We start from the raw sequence: 18690 nt of genomic DNA, 5'->3' as shown, positions 1-18690 counted from the left end.
GGATCTTCCTTTCAAAACTTCCGATCATTGTCTCAGCATTCTTAGTTATAATCCATGATTCACATCCATACATTAAAATAGGTCTTATTAACGTTTTGTATAGCTTAACTTTTGTTTTCCTTCTGATATACCGGGACTTCATATGTTTTCCAAGTCCAAAGTAACTTCTATTTGCCATACTTATTCTGTGTTGAATCTCTGTCAGAGAATCTCCTTTTTCTGTTATATACACACCAAGATATTTAAATTCCTGTACTCTCTCAAAGGAGAGCCCGTTAACTTCAAAATGTGTAGTACTAGTATGCACCTTGGTTATTTCCATATATTTTGTTTTAGCAGTATTTACTGCAAGCCCCATTTTTTGTGCTGCTGTAAGGAGATTAGCTACAGCTTCACGCAATGCTCTTGTTGTTCTACCTATTATAACCACATCATCTGCATATGCCATCATTTGCACTGACTTGTTTATTATAGTTCCTCTAGTGTCTATGCCTGATTCTCTGACAGCCTTTTCTAGTGCAATATTGAATAGCATACATGACAGGGCATCTCCTTGACGCAATCCTTGTTTTGTTTCGAATTCTTGAGATAGCTGATTTCTTATTTGTACTCTACATCGCACTTTCTTTAGAGTCTCTTCTACTAGATTTACTAATTTCTGTGGGATGTTGAATTCCCTCATGGCTTCAATCAGCTCGTTCCTTCGTATGGTATCATACGCAGATTTAAAATCTATATAGAGGTGATATGTATTTATTCCAAATTCTTTTGTCTTTGCGCATATCTGTCTAATTGTATGTATGTGGTCTGAGGTCGATTTTCCCTCTCTAAAGCCACATTGGTAGTCACCTATTATTTTATTTACATACGGGGAGAGCCTTCGGAAAAGTATATTAGAGAGAATTTTGTATCCGGTGTTAAGTTTGCTGATGCCTCTATAGTTTTCTGTTTGTAGGCGATCCCCCTTCTTATATATGGGGTATATTATACCTTCTTCCCATTGTGATGGGATATCTTCATCCTTCCATATTTTATCTAGTAGATTTTGAATGCTTCTCAAGAAGTCCCTTCCGTGAAGTTTCATCATCTCTGCTGTTATTTTGTCAGATCCTGGCGCTCTATTGTTTTTCAGCTTCTCAATGGCACTCTTAACTTCTTCAAGGCTAGGTCCCTGCTTTTCCTGTTCATTAAGCTGGGGATTTGTTACATTCTGATCTTCTTCCGTATGCTGATTCTGTTCTTGCTCCATTCCACTTCCATTCTGGTTTTGTTCATTCAAAAGTTCATTAAAATGTTCCTGCCATCTAATTAAAATATCCTGGTCATTACTTAACAGTCGTCCGTCTTTATCCTTACATATATATGCTCCAGTTTGGAATCCTCTCATTTCATTGACAATTCTATAGAATCTTCTACTCTCTCGTTTTCCATTAAATGATTCCACTTGTCTCATTTTACTTTCCACACTCTCTTTTTTCTTTCTCTTATGTATTTTCTTTTCCTTCCTTCTCAGTTCTCTATATACTTCTAGCTTTGCTCTTGTAAAATAACTTTGTATCATATTTCTGTATGCTTCATTTTTCTGCTTGGTTATCTCCTTGCACTCCTCGTCAAACCATTCATTACGGTTTTGTTTCTTCATTTCCCCTATTTCCTCATCTGCTACTTTTATTATTACATCTCGTATTTTGCACCACTCTTCATTGGGATTGGTGTTGTTCACGCCATCTTCCAGGTTTTTCAGTCTGTCAGTAATCTTTTGCTGATATGTTTTCTTTCTGTCTTTTTCCTTCAATTTATATATATCATATTTTGTGATTTTACTTTCTTGCCTTTTGTGTATACATGATATTCTGTTCTTGATCTTAGCAATCACCAGGTAATGATCTGTGTCCACATTTGCTCCCCTAAAACTACGTACATCTAAAATGCTTGATTTGTGTTTACTATCTAAAATTACATGGTCTATCTGGTTACTTGATCTCCCATCTGGAGTTCTCCATGTTGCTTTATGTATATCTTTATGAGGATAAAAGGTGCCTGCTATGATCATTTGATGCCTATTTGCAAAATCAATCAGTTTTATTCCATTATTATTACTCTCATGGTGCAGGCTATGAGATCCTATCACAGGTTTAGCCCAGATTTCCCCGCCTACCTTTGCATTAAAATCTCCAAAAATTATTTTGATATCATATTGGGGGCATGAATCGTAAACCCTCTCCAATTTATCATAGAAAGCATCCTTTTCTTCCTCAGATTTATCCTCTGTTGGTGCGTGGGTTGTTATCAAGCTGTAGTTATGGAACTTTCCCCTAACTCTTAAAATGCAGGTTCTATCATCTATTGCCTTAAAATCCATTACAAGATTTTTCATCTTCTTCTTTATTAAAAAACCTGTTCCAAACTCATTTGCATTTGCATACCTACAAGAATTCAAATAATGTTTGTACTGTTCTTGTGCAAGTGTATCGAAATATTGTGTTTATATATACGTAGCTATTACTTATATAATGTTTGCAAAAAAATAACACTGTATTTACAATGTTTCTTTGACGATTAACGATAAATGATTAATAGTTAATAGGCTGGTGCTGATTTATGTATTTTGTGTTGTGGAATAAAATTGATACAAGTTTAACGTCTTTTGAAATAAGTAAAGAGTCATGTTTGACTCTCTGGATAGGTTTAACATTTCAGTGTAAACACAGCTGTGCAACGTCATAAACATACGTTTGATTTTATGTTTTAAGTCCACTTTATGCACTATGCACCATGTGCCCATAAACACGCGTGCGCGCGGCGGTGATGACACACTGGATTGTGGGAAAACCAGCCAAGGATGGTCTTGACATATGTCACGGCGGAAATGAACCGATAAGAAGCCTCGGCGCAAACGACACGACGCCAGGGAAACCTACACGCTGTAACGGATACGTTGGTGACAGTGGTGGGGAAGTGTGTGGTTTCACAATAAGAAGTTAAACTGTGTTTGCTACTTGACAATCGAAGTTGCTCTTAATTGTGATTTTTCTGCGATTACTACATTTCAATTGTGCGGCAGGAACAATTGTGAATGAAATTGTTCAATTGGGGTAGGTAATGCGCTTCTGCCCTAGCATCGTAGCTCGCCATGGAGGTGAACGTTTCGGAGGAACCATTCCCCGCCCCTCCCCCAAAGACGTGTCTGCATATTGACCGCTCCGAGAGGTCCTACAATACCAGCGCACGACGTAGATGTTTTACACCCATTTGTTTCATCAAATCATTCTTCTCGTAGTGATTAACGTGGTGGGAATCATTCCAAAGAAAATAGGTAAGTCAGTAAGTGGGTCACAAACGTTCATTAAAAAAAATACTAAGTGAGATACTGACTTGAAAACAGTTTTTATTTTTCAACATAACCACCACCAACATTGCTATATTTATCCATCGCTGCATCAGTCCCCCAAAACATGCTGCATAAAAGTCTTTGAACTGCTGTCCCAACCACAGTCGCACCTCACGCTCAACATCTTCATCAAACGTTTGCCTCCACCGTGCGCACATTTTCCGGAAATTCAAATGATCATGCATTATGCTGCAGGCTAAACACTCTATTGCAGTTCCTATTCTATCTATCGTCACTCATCTGTCAGCTCGAATCATGCCCACCTGTGCCATCTCCACGTACACTCCTCGAGCACGGTCGCCATTTTAAAACTGAACTGCCCATGCGTGCGTCTGCTATCTAGCGACTCCTAACTAAATATCATCAAGCTGGATTGTGCTGCCATCTGACGACACCTTTAGAAACTACTCACTACTATTTTCAGCTGTCCCACATCAGTTTGTGATCTACTTACTGGCTTACCCTCGTAGATTCTTGAACACTCTGGTGTCGGCAGGAATAAGTACAATGACGCCTTAGAAGACCTGCATGTATGTATGGGTAGGATTTGGAAGTTACTAGATAATTGTAAAGCAGTTATAAGTAACAGGACCAGTAACTGTGAGTTACTTTTTAAAATGTGTAACTCGGTTATTTTTTTAACCAAGTAACTGTGACGCGGCCACTTTTGAAAATGAACTTTCCAAACACTGTCTATAGGGTAGTATGTCACTTGATGCCTAACAAGCCTCCACATAAACTTCTTACCCAGATTCTAGAGAGGCAAACTTTCCTCATCTCTTCATGCGTCACTTCCTGCCTATCTTGAACCACCGAGTCTCTGTCGTTGGGGAAAACTATCGAACTTTATCCCTCTGGCAACCCAAGCCTTCCCTTACGACCGCTTAATTTTCTGGTCGTTGGTTCTCCGTGGCAACCGTTCCATTGAATCTGAACCTCCGGAGCGATCTTTAACTCCTTCGTATAAATTATATTACCTCGTTAAGAAATTCTGATTTCCAATGGCGGGAAAAAAAGTTTCGATCATCCGTGAAATATCATGTACAGGCTTATCACAAATTTCTCTTGACTATGTACAGGGTGTATCCTAAACATGGGGAAACAAATCGTGGAATGAGCAGTATGAATCACTTTCAGCTGTAGGTCCAGTCCAAAATTAACTTGTCTGTGCGGACTTCAAGCAAATGTTGGCAGGCTTTGAATTCGTGGAACCAGGGTAAATCTTTCATTATTATAATTAGAACTTTTCAGGGCTTTCAATCTCAGCACTTGCTCTTTTTCCCAAATGATTCTCCTTACAACTAATTAACTAACTCTCTAGCCTTCTTAAACCCGAAGGTTTATGGCTGCAGCAACACAAGCCTTCCATCTGTCCCTCTTCTGGGCAAGATCAATCCAATCTTTTCCATCTTTACCGATTTTCTTTAGGTCCATCTCAACGTTATCCCTCCATCTTCGTCTTCCTACAGGTCTCTTACCATCAGGTTTCCCAACAAGAATCCTGTAAACTCTTCATTCCTCTCCATTCATGCCACATGGCCTGCCCATCTAAGTCTTATTGATTTAATCATTCTAATAATATCTGGAGAGGAATACAGATTGTGCAGTTCTAAATTATGTAACTTTCTCCTCTGATCTGTCTCCCCATCTATTGCAAATTCTAAAAAATTCTATCGGAATTTGTCTTCGAGGGATCTTCTTGCTAATTGCTTTAATCTAAAGCCAACCTTCGAGGCGGAGTGGTTAGCACAGCACGATACGACTCCAGGGCAACAGATTCGAATCCCGGCCTGGACATGAGTATTCTCGGTGAGTGTTCATCATCACTCATCCTCATCTTTGCGATTAGCCAAAAGTGGCAGAGAAACGAAATAAAATAAACCAAATGAATCCAATAAAATAATGCACGTTCTTCTAGAAATATCTTCACAATTTTCAGAATGTAAAATGTCACTGGAAGGTCTTATGTGGTACAGCAGAATAAAATCACATTATACGCCGGAAGTACAATGTGCAGTTACTGCCATCGTTCTTCTACGGGCAGTTTTCACCTGAAGTGATTATAATTTATGATGAATCAGTCACGTAAAAGATGTGGAAGACGGAACAGCACAAGCAGTTGTGGAACTTCTCCTTGCAACTGGACAGATATTTTCTTTTCTAAACATCCTGTACTGTAACAACTGGCCAACAACTCACATGGCCTCCCCGATGGCGTTATGGTAACGTCGTCGCCTTGCAATCAAGGGGTCCCGGGTTCGATACCCGGTGGAGGCACATAGTGGTTCGGATCCCACTTTAAACTGTAGGTTCAGTCCCGATTATCCTATCTGTGCATAAAGTGGAACTAAAACAATTGAAAGTCGTTGTTTGGGTGTAGGATGTTGTTGTCTAATTTGGAGTTTTTCTTTCGTCCGTTCTGTACCCCAGTTTTATCTTAAGAAGCACTGGCGTATGCAGGATTTTGTTTCGGGAGGCTGAAATTGTAAGGGAGGATAGTACATATCTGCTTTGTGGGAGGGCTGCATACACAATTAGATATCTCGTACTTTCAGAACTTTCAAAAATGGCAATTCGGGTCATTTTAAGGAAGGGGATGTTTGCATTTATCCCCTCTAGTTTTCCCCAGAGTTCTTCACTTATTTTATTTGTAAGTTTTGATTTTCTCAAAATTTCGGAGGAGGCTGTATTCCCATCAGCCCCCTCTTCGTACGCCAGTGTTAAGAGGTATGAAGACGGGAGGGGAGAGTCACAAAATCGTGAACCCTTTATATCGGACTTGAGTTGGTGTTTTAAGCCCACTTTGTGCACAGTAAGGCTAATCGGGACTGGACCTACAGTTTAAAGTGGGATCCGAACCACTATGTGCCTCCACCAGGTATCGAACCCGGGACACCTTGATTACAAGGCGACGACGCTACCACTGCGCCATTGGGGAGCCCCGTTATATTGGACTTTATCCCAAGTTATTAGATTTTAATTCATTGAATTGCTGTTTTAAGTCCACTTTATGCACAAAAAGGTTAATCCGGACTGGACCTACAGTTTAAAGTGGGGCTGGACCCTGTGGCCGAGTGGTTAGCACATCCACTGCGCCATCTGGAAAGCCCTCCAGGTTATTAGGATCACCAACACGCACACATCACGTGGGATCACCTATCGTCCCTCATCGCGCTCAAAGAGGGCGTTATCAAATCACTTTCCTCTTTCACCAACAAAGTTCGGAAATCTAACACTTCCCACCGCTAACCACAAACCAGTTTTAGTCTAACTCTGTTACACTCTTGACTGCCGGGACGTCCCAAAACCTAATGAGCTAAAATCGTCCAGGATTTCACGAGAGTCTCTCTCTCTCTCGCTCAGGTTTTTTTCCCTGTGTAATAATCAGGTTACACTCTTGCTCTTCATCAATTGGTGGAATTTTTCCTCACAATTTTTCGGACGTTTCGTAACTATGCGAGGAGAAAGGTGGATGAAGATACAAGAAAAAAAGCACCAAGCGAAAATTTTCATTAAGGGTCTCGGAGGAGGAATTCCATATCAAGATAACGTGATACCATGTATTGAATTTCACCGGCAATGTCATACAATGAAGAAAATATTTGAATCAATACAACCAAAGTAATTTTATAGTGAGATTCTCGCCATAATTTCCAGCAGGAGTAGCCCTCTAATTTTTAGCAGTGTCAATTTGTACATGCGTTTTGGCCTAATCAGTTTCATCTGAGCACTTTCCATCTCCGCGATCAGCTAAAAGTGGAAGGAAAGCGAAGTGAAATAAACTAAATTAATCAGTCGGTCAGTCAAGGGATGTAAGCGGTGGATTTACCGTAAGAATCCAAATATCAACTTCTCTTCCACCCTGGATACATTTTAAAGACTAACGAGGCTCTGGCGTCTCAGCCAGTATAATCCTCTGCGGGACTTGCGCTATGGTTTGTCCATGTGTGTTTGTCCTTTCGTCAATTTCATCTTATCGCCTTTCATCTCCATCTCCGCGATCAGCTAAAGTGGCAGAAAGGTGAAGTAGAATAAGCGAAACCAAATCAAATATTTCAAATTGAGGACTTCAGGGTATTTTGGTAATAATAAGAAAATGCAAAATATCCGTCGGTTCATGCCAGCTATCCCTATCTTACAAAGATAATAACTTTATAAAACTGATGTTCATTCACCTGATGCGGTGAGTCCCTTGGTGAGAAGTGTAAATTGCAATTCTTGCCTCCTACCTAAGATTATAATGGTGATGAAGTGGAACCTTGTGTTGTTGGATAGAAATGTGGTGGGTCCTTTTTGCTACTGCTTAATAAACCTTTTCGAACAGACCTCATCTTCAGAAAGGTATCAACTCTGGGCAAGCCCCGGCACCTATCGACCTGTTGGGTGAGATGAGTCAAGGCAAGGACTTATAAAACCTTTTCCTGCTCCACCAAAAATAGGCAATAGTCAAGCTGGAGAGTTCGATGAAATCTCCGAAGCCCAGATTAAATACAGGAAATAATCGACTAGCAAATGTGACTGATTCTTCCCTCTCAAATAACAACCGCTGGAATGAAACGATAGTTTATGGGCACCTTTATTTTAGACTATCACCACCACCAGGCTTCACCCATCCTAAAGATTCTTTCCTCCAACCATTGCCTGAGGCGGCGGCGTTCGCTGAAGATGCTTGTCTTCATTCTTCCCAGCGGTATAACCTCACAGCGATGCCAATTGTAGATAATCATTAACTAGCATGGGATTTTTTCTCAGGAAAGGGAAATTTTGAAACGAAACTACCATGCGTCCAATTTCTTGCGAGGCCGAGAGATCGGGAGAAGTGTGGCGGGCGGCGTTAGCTGACATTTACAACCAGTAACGTCCCGCTTAAGTTTACCCTCGAAACGTTTTGCTTCTCTCGGAATCGTTTGGAAATTTCGAATGTGCAACACTGTATCAAGATTACATTGCAGACTAAACCGTTAAAAGTCAATGGTTGCCGTGAGCATTGTTTGCAACCTGAAAGCTTCGAGCTTAAGTTGTTGTTTCCTTCGCGACACCAGGTGCCCTGGACAGAGCTGCGAATGGAGTGAGGAACAGACCTTGAACCAACAGCGTCTTAATTTCGTACTGTGTGAAAGAGTGTGGTTTTTGGTTACTTGCCGTGCTACTTCTTTGTGTAATTGCAGTGTATGTGTGTTGTGTGTAAGTGAGGCGATTGAAATGCCAGCCGCAAGGTTCACGTTAGAACAAAGAATTTTTATGTATGACACTTACGTGAAAACAGACTCGTGTCGAGACGTGTGTAGGCAATTTGCACAGAAATTCCCTGGCGTTTTACCTTCAGGTAGAGAGACGGTTAGACGTCTTGTCCTTACATTACGAGAAACTGGATCGTTACATTTTAAAACCTCTAAGCAAAAACGATGGATTCTAACCGAAGAAATACTCAACGAAATTGGGACAGCGTTAGAACGCTCTCCAAACAAACCTCTACGTTGTGTTTCAGAGGAAGTGTATGTGTTAAAATCATCAGCACATACAGCCACTAAGCTATTAAAATTAAAACCCTCATAGTATCGTCGAACTAAAAGTCAATATATGGGCAGAACTTGGAATTCATCTAACGATGCTAGGAATGTGTGAATGTAGGTAGACATCACTTTGAACAACTCTTATAACACAGGTATAGTGCTCGTTTTGCAATATTAATATAAATATATGCATGCTACAGATATGTCTGCAAAAATTAGCGGGACGTTACTGGTCGAAAATGTCGGCATCTCCGCTAGCGCCGCCCGCCACAGTGGCATGTGATAGGGACTTTTTCTTCTGGGCCAAAACAACTCTGTCCCATGGAACACATGCAGAAGCGACAGGCCGCTGACCTTCAACCAACCACGTTATACAATGGTGACGATGTTTTCAACCCCTCTGCTGCTTTGTTTATGGCTGCGGTAGACTGACTGGCCTGGGATGACAAAGGGCAGGCCATTTCGCGAGTGGAAATCGCGTTGAAGAAAGTTTACTACATTTTATAAATAACCATCAAATATTTGATATCCTTTCCTTACTTTTCTATATTAATGAAAGCATAGGCGGAGTTCTGGATGGACCAGGAGGGGCCTGCCCCCCTCCCAATTAAAAAAAGACTAAAAAATAGCACATGATTAAGTTCAGTTACTACATTTTTATTATGAAGCCATATAGCAAATCTTGACGTTTGGCATAATGGCATGTGCGGTAATTGCGCCGCAATAGTGGGTCTTAGACGATTTGATTGATGTGTACAGTTTGAAGAAAGAAAACCGTAAAATGACTTTGTGTTGAGTCAACACTTACTGCTGGGGCATCAAAAAAACTTTTCAATTTAATTTATCTAAAATTTCTGAAGCTTACTATTGTACCGTAACTTTTTTAAAGTAATACGATTATTGTATCAATAAAAAATTGAAGACTAAAATTGGTAAACGCTGTAAGTGCCACAAGAATTCAAACACCGTTTTCCACGTTAAACTGTGAAATGTTTCATGCTTGATAATATGGTGAACGTGAAAAGTGGCTGGTAGCCCTCTAAGTAGTTCGAAGGGCGTGTAAAAAGGCACTAGTGTGAACGTTCGTACGGGCTGATGTGCTGAACAATGCGATTTCCCAACACTTTCGCTATTGGCACTTACAACGTTTACCACTTTTAGTCCTCAATTAATGAAATGCAAAATGCAATAATCGTACTGTTTTGCTTCCTTTAAAACTGACAACCAATATACTAATTAATATTTGTTTACTTAAGCGAGGAAATTTAACATTTTCAAATCTAAAAGGCCTTCAACTCAGTGTTTTTACGTTGTTGTTTTTTAATTTCCGGGGGAAGGTCTCCGGACCCCTTATAAGCTAGGGGATATTCAACAACCCTCAGGTACATCATATGCTTCTCCCAGAGTCTGCCCCCCTCCTCCCCAAAGCAAAAGCTCAAATTCCGCCCATGAATGAAAGTTAAATGTTTATAATTATTTGTAAATTGTAATGTATGCATTTTAATCATAGTGTCACATTACTTCAAAATCCAAGAAAGTGAACGAAAAAAAGAGCCTCCCATTTGAACATTGTGATATGAATAGATCACTCGTATCAAAGTTGTCAACTGTAAACAAAACACTTCACTCGTTTCTTCTTTATATATGCCTATTGTTTAGTCTAGTGTTTTATTTCGAGAACTTTGTTTCTTTTCTTTACAAACTAAACGTATAAAACGAATTTGTTTGTATGCCAGGAACTAGTGTCCTCTGTGAGTCGAACTGGCAGCAAAATGATAGATTTCAATTTACACGTTCACATCCGGGTCATATTCTGCATCAACGGTAAGTATGTATATCAATTTTGGTTCGCTTACATGCTAATGGCTATTTGAACTAGGTAATTCCCTCCATTTCGCGCACCAGAGACCCTTTTACTATAAGCGAGCTGCGATAATCATGTTGAAAATCAGCGCTTGGGCCAAGTGAATGGTTTGGCTTTAAAACAATGCGAATGAAGCGTGTGATATTGACCATACATATTCATAAGCAACATTGGATACCGCCTGAAGAACGCAGCGAGATATTCAGGGGTTGGGTGTTCCGTCACCCACAGGTGGGAAATTAGTTACTTAATTGACGGTTTGATTAATACCGGGATCGGATCTTGATTACCGTGAAAGCTACCGTAATTTGGCTGATTGTGCTTCTTTGATTGGGCGAACAAAGCTGTATGCGGTGCAGCAGTTGTTTGTGCTGTAGATGGAATAGTGAAATTAAGGGACCCAGGTGAGATTCCTGTCTTGTCTTGACTTTAAACTGTAGGTCCAATCCCGATCTGATTCTAAAAGACTACTTACATTTTGGATGAAGAAGTATAAAAATGCGGCCAAAATCCAAAGTCGCTAATTTTGCTCCGCTAGTTGTGCTGAGGATTTCTGACGCTTATGGTGTTCGAACATTATTTTCATTTTGTGCACCAGTTATATGTTGCACCAAAAAGTCCTGGCACCAAAATGTCCTTGACCCGCCCATTGGTTGCCCAAAAGCCAAATGTGCAGGAATCTTGCGCGCAAGAAAATAGTTCATTTCCTATGTGTTAGTTATGGTGGGTTTTTTTTGCCCATGAATATATTGGTTGTACCTGTACAGCTAATAATTATAATTTAAGGTTCCACAACTTCAATACAGCAGCCATGTTGGGTGGTATGGTTTTATTGCGTGAAAGTGAATGACAGAGGTAAGAGGTAAAAGGATATAAAGATACACCAAAATGTCCTAGCACCAAAATGACCTGGCATCAAAATGTCACGCACCAAAATGTCCGGCTTCCCCAATGGGCAACAGCAGACAACTCAGCATGATTTCAGGCCAAACAAAGATAGCATGTCGTTTTCTCTAGCACTAATGTTTCCATTGGAAAGGGCAGCTTTAAGGATTGCGACAACAGTTAGGAAACAAGAACTGTGATGTTTATTGTACATGCATGTAAAGATGAGATTTAGGAGAATATTTCGATTCATTACGCATATATTATAGAGCAAAAGGTAAATAATAACGGGAATAAGAAATTCATGGAATTTTTAAAGGAAATCCAGCCATTCTGCTTCCAATCACAACCGAAGCTCACCCGAAGTCTCACGTTGACTGCAGCAGCTCCACCTATTAACTGCTGTTTCAGATCGGACGCCGGGTAGGAGCATTCGATTTCTTACTCCAGTTATTCTTTACCTTATATAATATATAGACGTATTCTCCAAAATCTTAACTTTACATTGACGTATGATACACATCATGATTTTCTTTTATAACGTCTGATACAATCCTTACTACCCCTTGCGATGAAAAACCCAATGCTAAATAACAGGCCAAAACCACGTGTTATCTTTGTTTGGACTCAATCGTGCTCAGTGACGTCACACTAATATGGTCCATAGGATCAAAGTCACGCGCTTTTGTTTACATTGGCTTCGTTCTTCGGATAAAGAATACTTCCAAGCAGGGTGCATTGATTTAAATCAGTTGATTTACGATTAAATCACTCTAAATAAATAATTTATAGAATAATGTACATAAGGATTTTGTAGATATCAGAATCACTTTTGGTGAAAGTACATTAATCTCGTAATCATTTAATGGTGTTTAATAGGCTCTAAGGTAGGAAAATAAAGGAAATAAAATATATGTACTGATGGTGTAAAGCTCATACGAAAGGAAATGTAAACACAGGATTTCTCTTGATTTAAAGTTCAATAATTTTATGCGCAAAAATAGCAAACATTTTTTGTAGAAAAATATAGAAAATACTAATCATGTTAAACCATAGTGTCAATATTATTAAACTGTAAATAAACTTGGAATCAGATATTTTTCGAAATATCCTTAAAAAATCTCCAAAATTCAGGTACAAAGACTATAAAAACAATATTAAAGTTACTATTTTAAGTTACAATTATAGAGTACATCCAGAATGTTTGTTTCATTGGAAGAAAAGTTACTGACATTATAATTAGTTTCATTAACAAACTCAACAAACATTTCCATACTAGTTACAGTATCAGAAATAGAAAAATGTATGTTTACGTATATTTTTAATTTGCTTTAATCAAACTGTTCAAATACTTTACAGCGGCATTTGCTAGAAAAAGCTTTTGTATAAAAAACCATGCAAGCAATTTTATTATTTTTTTTTAAAAAAATAATCATAAAAATCCTATTTAAATAAAAAATCAACAAAAATGATTTTTTAAAAAATAAAAATCATGTTTTTTATCCCCCCTGCTTCCAACCCCCAACTGTTTTCTCTGTTCCAATAAGTACAAAGTGATTTAACTCACACGTGAACTTCCTTCTCTTTTTCAGGCCTGACTTGGGGGCACGCGCCCTTCCCACCCTCCCTTCGGCGACGCCACGGGGGTCCATCTGCGTCCCTGGATCCGGGGTGCCCCCGCGAGTCAGCGCAGCCATCGAGGCGTCGGAATTCGGGGGCGAAGGCCTCAGGCGACAGGGCTCCGTCACCAACGGGGAGGCCATTAAGATCGTCATTCACGACGTGGACTCCGATCCCAACTTTGGTAAGTGCTGATGAATAAAACATCTCGCCGTAAACGTGCTCCTGCGCCCGCCGGGTGCTTTGCTTCATAAACACACCCCTTCCCGCAATTTCCCTTCCCTTTCTAGGAGAAAATTTAATTCCGAAATTGCTTCCCACGGCAGTTTTGTGAACTTTTTTAATTTTTGGTGTGGGCTTCTTCTTGCACTGTGACTGGAAACTTGCGTGAACGGTAGTAAAGAAAATTAGTTCATGTTCTCTTTTCATGCACGTTTTACTTACATTATTCGGAAAGTTACCCTTTAGAAATAACTGAGATAGAGTGAGAGTTACTTCGTCCAAAAAGAAACTGAGTTGCAGTTAAGTCAGCTTTAGACGAAAGCATTTTCCTTAACATTTACGCCATGACCCAAATGCTACCGTGTAATGTGAAAAATCTTATGGCATTTCAGATGCCATGGCATATCTCATGGCACTTCTCAAGGATAGGCTCGGTCCGTACCATTTTTCGTAGCGTAACCAATCATAGGCGACCTCTAGGTCACGAGTGCAGCTGTAATGACGGCCGCGCGAGATGTAACAATGTATCACTTCACATTTTTAAAACCCGATAACTATTCAACCGAGAGGAATAACGTTTCATATAAAACAATATTAGGTACAAAACAATGGCGTTCCATAAATACATACTTTACAACATTCACTGTGCACGTATAGACAAATATTTTAGTTTTAATTCTAAACACACTGCACTCAGCAAAGATGGTGTAACTCGACGTGTATTTCGTGCTGTATATGTTATGCATATATACAAGGTGCGGCAGAATTCATTAGACAGTTTGAAATTAGCGCCATTCACGTCTGCCGATAGATAGCGCGCTCTTTCACTCGTTATTTAGTGAAGCAGCTCAAAGCCTTCAGGAGACATGGAGGTCTGGTCAAGTTAGCAACTCGGCTACTGCAACGCAACGTGACTTCAGACGTAAGATTAATTAATATCAGAAGAAAAGGGAAGGTTCCAACACGCCAGACAATCTTAACTTGGGTGAAGACCTTCAGAACCACCGCATCTGAAGGAATCCATAAGAACTGAAATTCAGAAGATTCCGCTGGAGATGCTGCGCAAGACGATGGAATCTGTTATGCAGCGTGGAGAGATATGTTTGCAGAACAGTGGAGCTCATCTCACTGACATTATTTTCAAATCGTAAACCCCAAATGAAATGCTTTTGTATGTACCTTGCACCAATATAAGTGTTTGATTACACTCTTGAACAAATTCAAACTTTTTTTTGCTCCTTTGAACGAAAATAGGTGATTATTTATAATTCGACCCCGCTGAATCCAAATCTGAAAGTAGAAATGCTGTATCACCTATCGTTTTCCCTGGATTTTCATTTTTTGTTTTTAATAAAAATTTAATTCCCTTTGTAATAATACATCGAAATTTGAAATTATTTTTGTTTGTTTGCTCATGAAAGAAGATTTAAATATTGAAGTGAATAACTATGAAATATAAAAAAAATAAAAAATATATATAGGACCGATTTTGACTGTTCAATGAAGAAATTTCATGCAAAAAAAAGAAAAAAAACACATTTTTACTCGCATTTTCAAAATTTCTTTCTTGAACGCTGCCGTTTGTAACTGCCACTAGAAACCTCTTCCTTGAGGTTCCAACTATAGTCTGCTAATATGGTCTGTACCGATTTTCCTGGATATCGTTTCTCCATGACAGAAATATCCTGGTGAAATCTCTCGCCGCATTCGTCACTAACCGCGCCCAAGTTAAGGGGGGAAAAGTTGAAATGCGAATGTAAAAAGTGAATTTTCAAGAACATATCGCACCCCATGCGCTGACACCACTTCAACAAGTTCTTAACAAGTTCCTTGTAGTTGCCAGCTTTCACGTTTCCAAGAAAATTACAGCATACTTGTCTCAAAGCTAACTATGCGCATTTCTCTTTTTCTGTTAGCAATTCCACAAAGTTGTCATCATGAATGATCTCACGGATATGCGGACCAATAAATATGCCTTCTTTTAACTTACTATCGCTGAGTTTACGAAATGTTTTTCTCAAGTACCCAAAACCCTCACAGTGTTTATCCAAAGCCTTAACAAAATTTTTCATCAGCCCTAACTTTATATGCAACGGTGGTAACAAAATCTGGTCTTTCTCAAGTAGAGGGTGATTCCTAACACTCTTCTCTCTAGGACTTGAGTTTTTTCGTATGGGCCAATCCACAATGTTGTAATGTTTATCTTCTGCCCAGCTGTCCCATTCGCAAAGAAAGCAACAAAATTTTGTAAGCCCAGATTGCATGCCTAACAGTATACCAATCATTTTGAGGTCCCCGCATATCTGCCAACCATATTTTTCATAATTTATCACTTTTAATATTGTATCCATACTTTCATATGTTTCCTTCATGCTGGAAGAATAGGCAAGGGGTACTGATGGGTATATATTCCCATTATGAAACAATTCTACTTTTAAACTATTCTTAGATGAATCTAAATATAGTCTCCACTCGTTTGGGTTGTGACTCCTTCCAAGTTCTTGCGGAAGGCCTTCTACATCATTGCAGTAAGTTAACTCATTACTAACAGAAAAAAAAATGTGTCCGTGATTGTTGGCGTTTCCGATATGACACCTTAACACCATCTTGTAATAAATTCCACCCTCGGAAACGAGAACCTAATAATTTACGCTTGAACTTTAGAAAGGTTGAGGTCTCTGACTAGATCATTTAGTTCGGATTGGGAAATAAAGTGAGGTATATTTGGATCAGGAAAATTTGGATCGGTGTTTGAATATGAGGGTCCGGGTTCATCATCTGGAGAAGCACTGCTTGGTTCTGTTTCATCCACTGTCCATTCTTTAGGAGGCTTAGGAATTGGTATAAAATCATGACTCGTAGGTTTCTTGGCTGAAGGAACATCAGGATAAAATATAGAATGTTTTGATTTAGAACTATATCCCACTATGTTTGTTAAACAGAAGTAACAATCCGTAGTATGATCTTTCTGTTCTGTCCATATTACAGGGTTTCCGAAGGGCATTGATTTGTGAGTGCCGTTAAGCCAACCACGTAAAGTTCTCGAACAATTACAACAAATTTTACCTGGTGCCCAGCTTTTTCCCTCGTCTACTTTACTTCCAAAATACAACTCATATGCTTTTTTCACTATAGGAGTGATAGTATTTCTCTGTGACTTCGGAGTAAATTCCCTGCAAACATAACAAAACAAGTTCGGGTTATTCACACATTTGCGTGACATGGCAACTCATTAATTGACTTATAATATATTTCTTTAAAAAAACAATTGTGAATGCTCTTATCGTTTTGTTAAAATACAACTTACACTTCACTTCACTATACAATATTACATTCACAATTTCACGAACATACACAAACATGAAATACGGCTACTTGCGAAGGCTACTCGCGAAGTTATGGGAAAGGAAGTTAAGACTCGACTAACCCACAAAAGAACAAATTTTAACAGAGAAACAGGAAATTTCTCTACTGCCAGATGTTTCCTCCACTATATATTAAGTGCCAGTCATAAACACAAGGTCGCTGAAAAGTTCTTATCCATTTCTAGGAACCAAACGTTAAGCCGGAAGCGGAGCAGGGTGCGGAGACCTGAAACCATAAAACTATAACATTTGGGTGTTCTGCAAAAAACTTAGGTGATACAGGAAAACGGATGCGATATTCGTTATCAGCACATCTGAATACATAAAGATCACTTAGTTTTATTTAAAGGAGTATTTCATTGTTTATCAGTGTTATCAGTTTATATTAGAATACATAGTTTTGGAATTGGAAACTGTCTAATGAATTCTGCCGCACCTTGTATTAATACAGGGTGTCTCATAAGTAATAGCGCAAACTGACACAGGTGAACAGGTGAAAGTACATGATAGAGAAGCATATAAATATATATATATATATATATATATATATATATATATATATATATATATATATATATATATATATATATATATATATATATATCTTTTGGGTAAAATGCTAGATGGTCGAAGTGGGCAAACTCGCCACTGACGGTCCCGGGTTCAAATCCCTGCGTGGGCATGAGCAGGGGGCTCAAGTTGCGCTCCCTTCCTTAATATCTACCCTGCCATCCCTCTAATTTTCCCGTCTGACCCTCCTCCTTTCTACCACCCCTCAATAAAAAACATGACCATGTTATATATTTACGGTCTTAATTAAGAAAAATAACGTATATACAGGGTGGTGCAAAATTCCGTTTACAACGCGGAGGAGGTGAATCGCCAAGGGAAATGAAGACGAAAATGTAAACGGAATTTTGTCGAATGACGCACCGTGTCAGAGCTAGAGGATGCCGACAAATAGTACTCATAAAGAAGATGCGGCACGATATCCCCAAAGAAAACATACCTGGGCTAGCGAAGGATGCACAAATCGCGTGTCGAAAATGAATGCGGCAGGGATTCCCCACAAGAAGTGAGGGATTCCCGGGAATATGTCCGACATGGAACGCAGGTATCGAATGGGGGTACAAAGGGAAATGACGGAGGTTACAGCACATGAAGAACATTTCGCCAGGAAATGTCCGAAAAGCAGGCTGCAGAAGGGGATTCCCCAGAGAAGAGGGGATACAGACAACATGTGCAAGAGGTGTACTATGATGACACACACGTACACAAGTAGTATCCAAGGCTGTACGTAGAAATGAAATACGTACGTACACGTGAGAGAACGACCAGCACGTACTGATATCGGCTCCAAATACTACGACGGAAGACGTAGTAGTACATAAAGCTCCGCTAGAGGCGCTCAGCGGGATGCTACCTGTCACGGTCCGCTACTACTGGTATACGTACAAACAACGCGTCAGTGTACGCGACTAGCGATCTGCCTGTCAGTTACGCGTGTTGTCGCAAAGTGTTCACCCTGAGGCGTGTGGTGAAATTGAGCACATTGCTAAGGTGACCGTTAGGAAGTACGTAGTGCGTACCATCTGTGTTGTCTGTACGGGGTGGACACCTGTGTGGAGTGTTCAGTGCTGTAGTCGTGAACGGTACATCACAAGTTAGTTTCGTATAGTGGAACCACAAGCAAAAAAACCTGCGCAGAAGCACATCGCGCCGGCGGGTGCAAGAAAGAGCAGGGGGGAGCAACATTCACGCTGGCTCACGTCAGCGTTGCCAGGCCTTTTGATTTCTCGGGAGAATTCGTTAATAAACTATTGCTATGGA

At 39.7% G+C, this 18690-nt stretch overlaps 1 protein-coding gene across 1 annotated transcript in view; it reads left to right on the top strand.

Moving 5' to 3' along the window:
* The window catches only part of Fife (regulating synaptic membrane exocytosis protein fife), a 428989-nt gene that overhangs the window by 323108 nt on the left and 87191 nt on the right, over positions 1 to 18690 (top strand). Inside the window, exon 8 of the mRNA XM_083129431.1 lies at positions 13246 to 13457. Within this exon, the coding sequence (XP_082985557.1) occupies positions 13246 to 13457 (212 nt within the window). The remainder of the gene's footprint in view (positions 1 to 13245; positions 13458 to 18690) is intronic.

The sequence above is a fragment of the Lepisma saccharinum genome, chromosome 1 (assembly GCF_977018435.1).
Source record: "Lepisma saccharinum chromosome 1, izLepSacc3.1, whole genome shotgun sequence".
NCBI classification, from domain to species: domain Eukaryota; kingdom Metazoa; phylum Arthropoda; class Insecta; order Zygentoma; family Lepismatidae; genus Lepisma; species Lepisma saccharinum.
The sequence above is the reverse complement of the archived record's forward strand: the minus strand, read 5'-3'. Positions and strand labels throughout refer to the sequence as shown.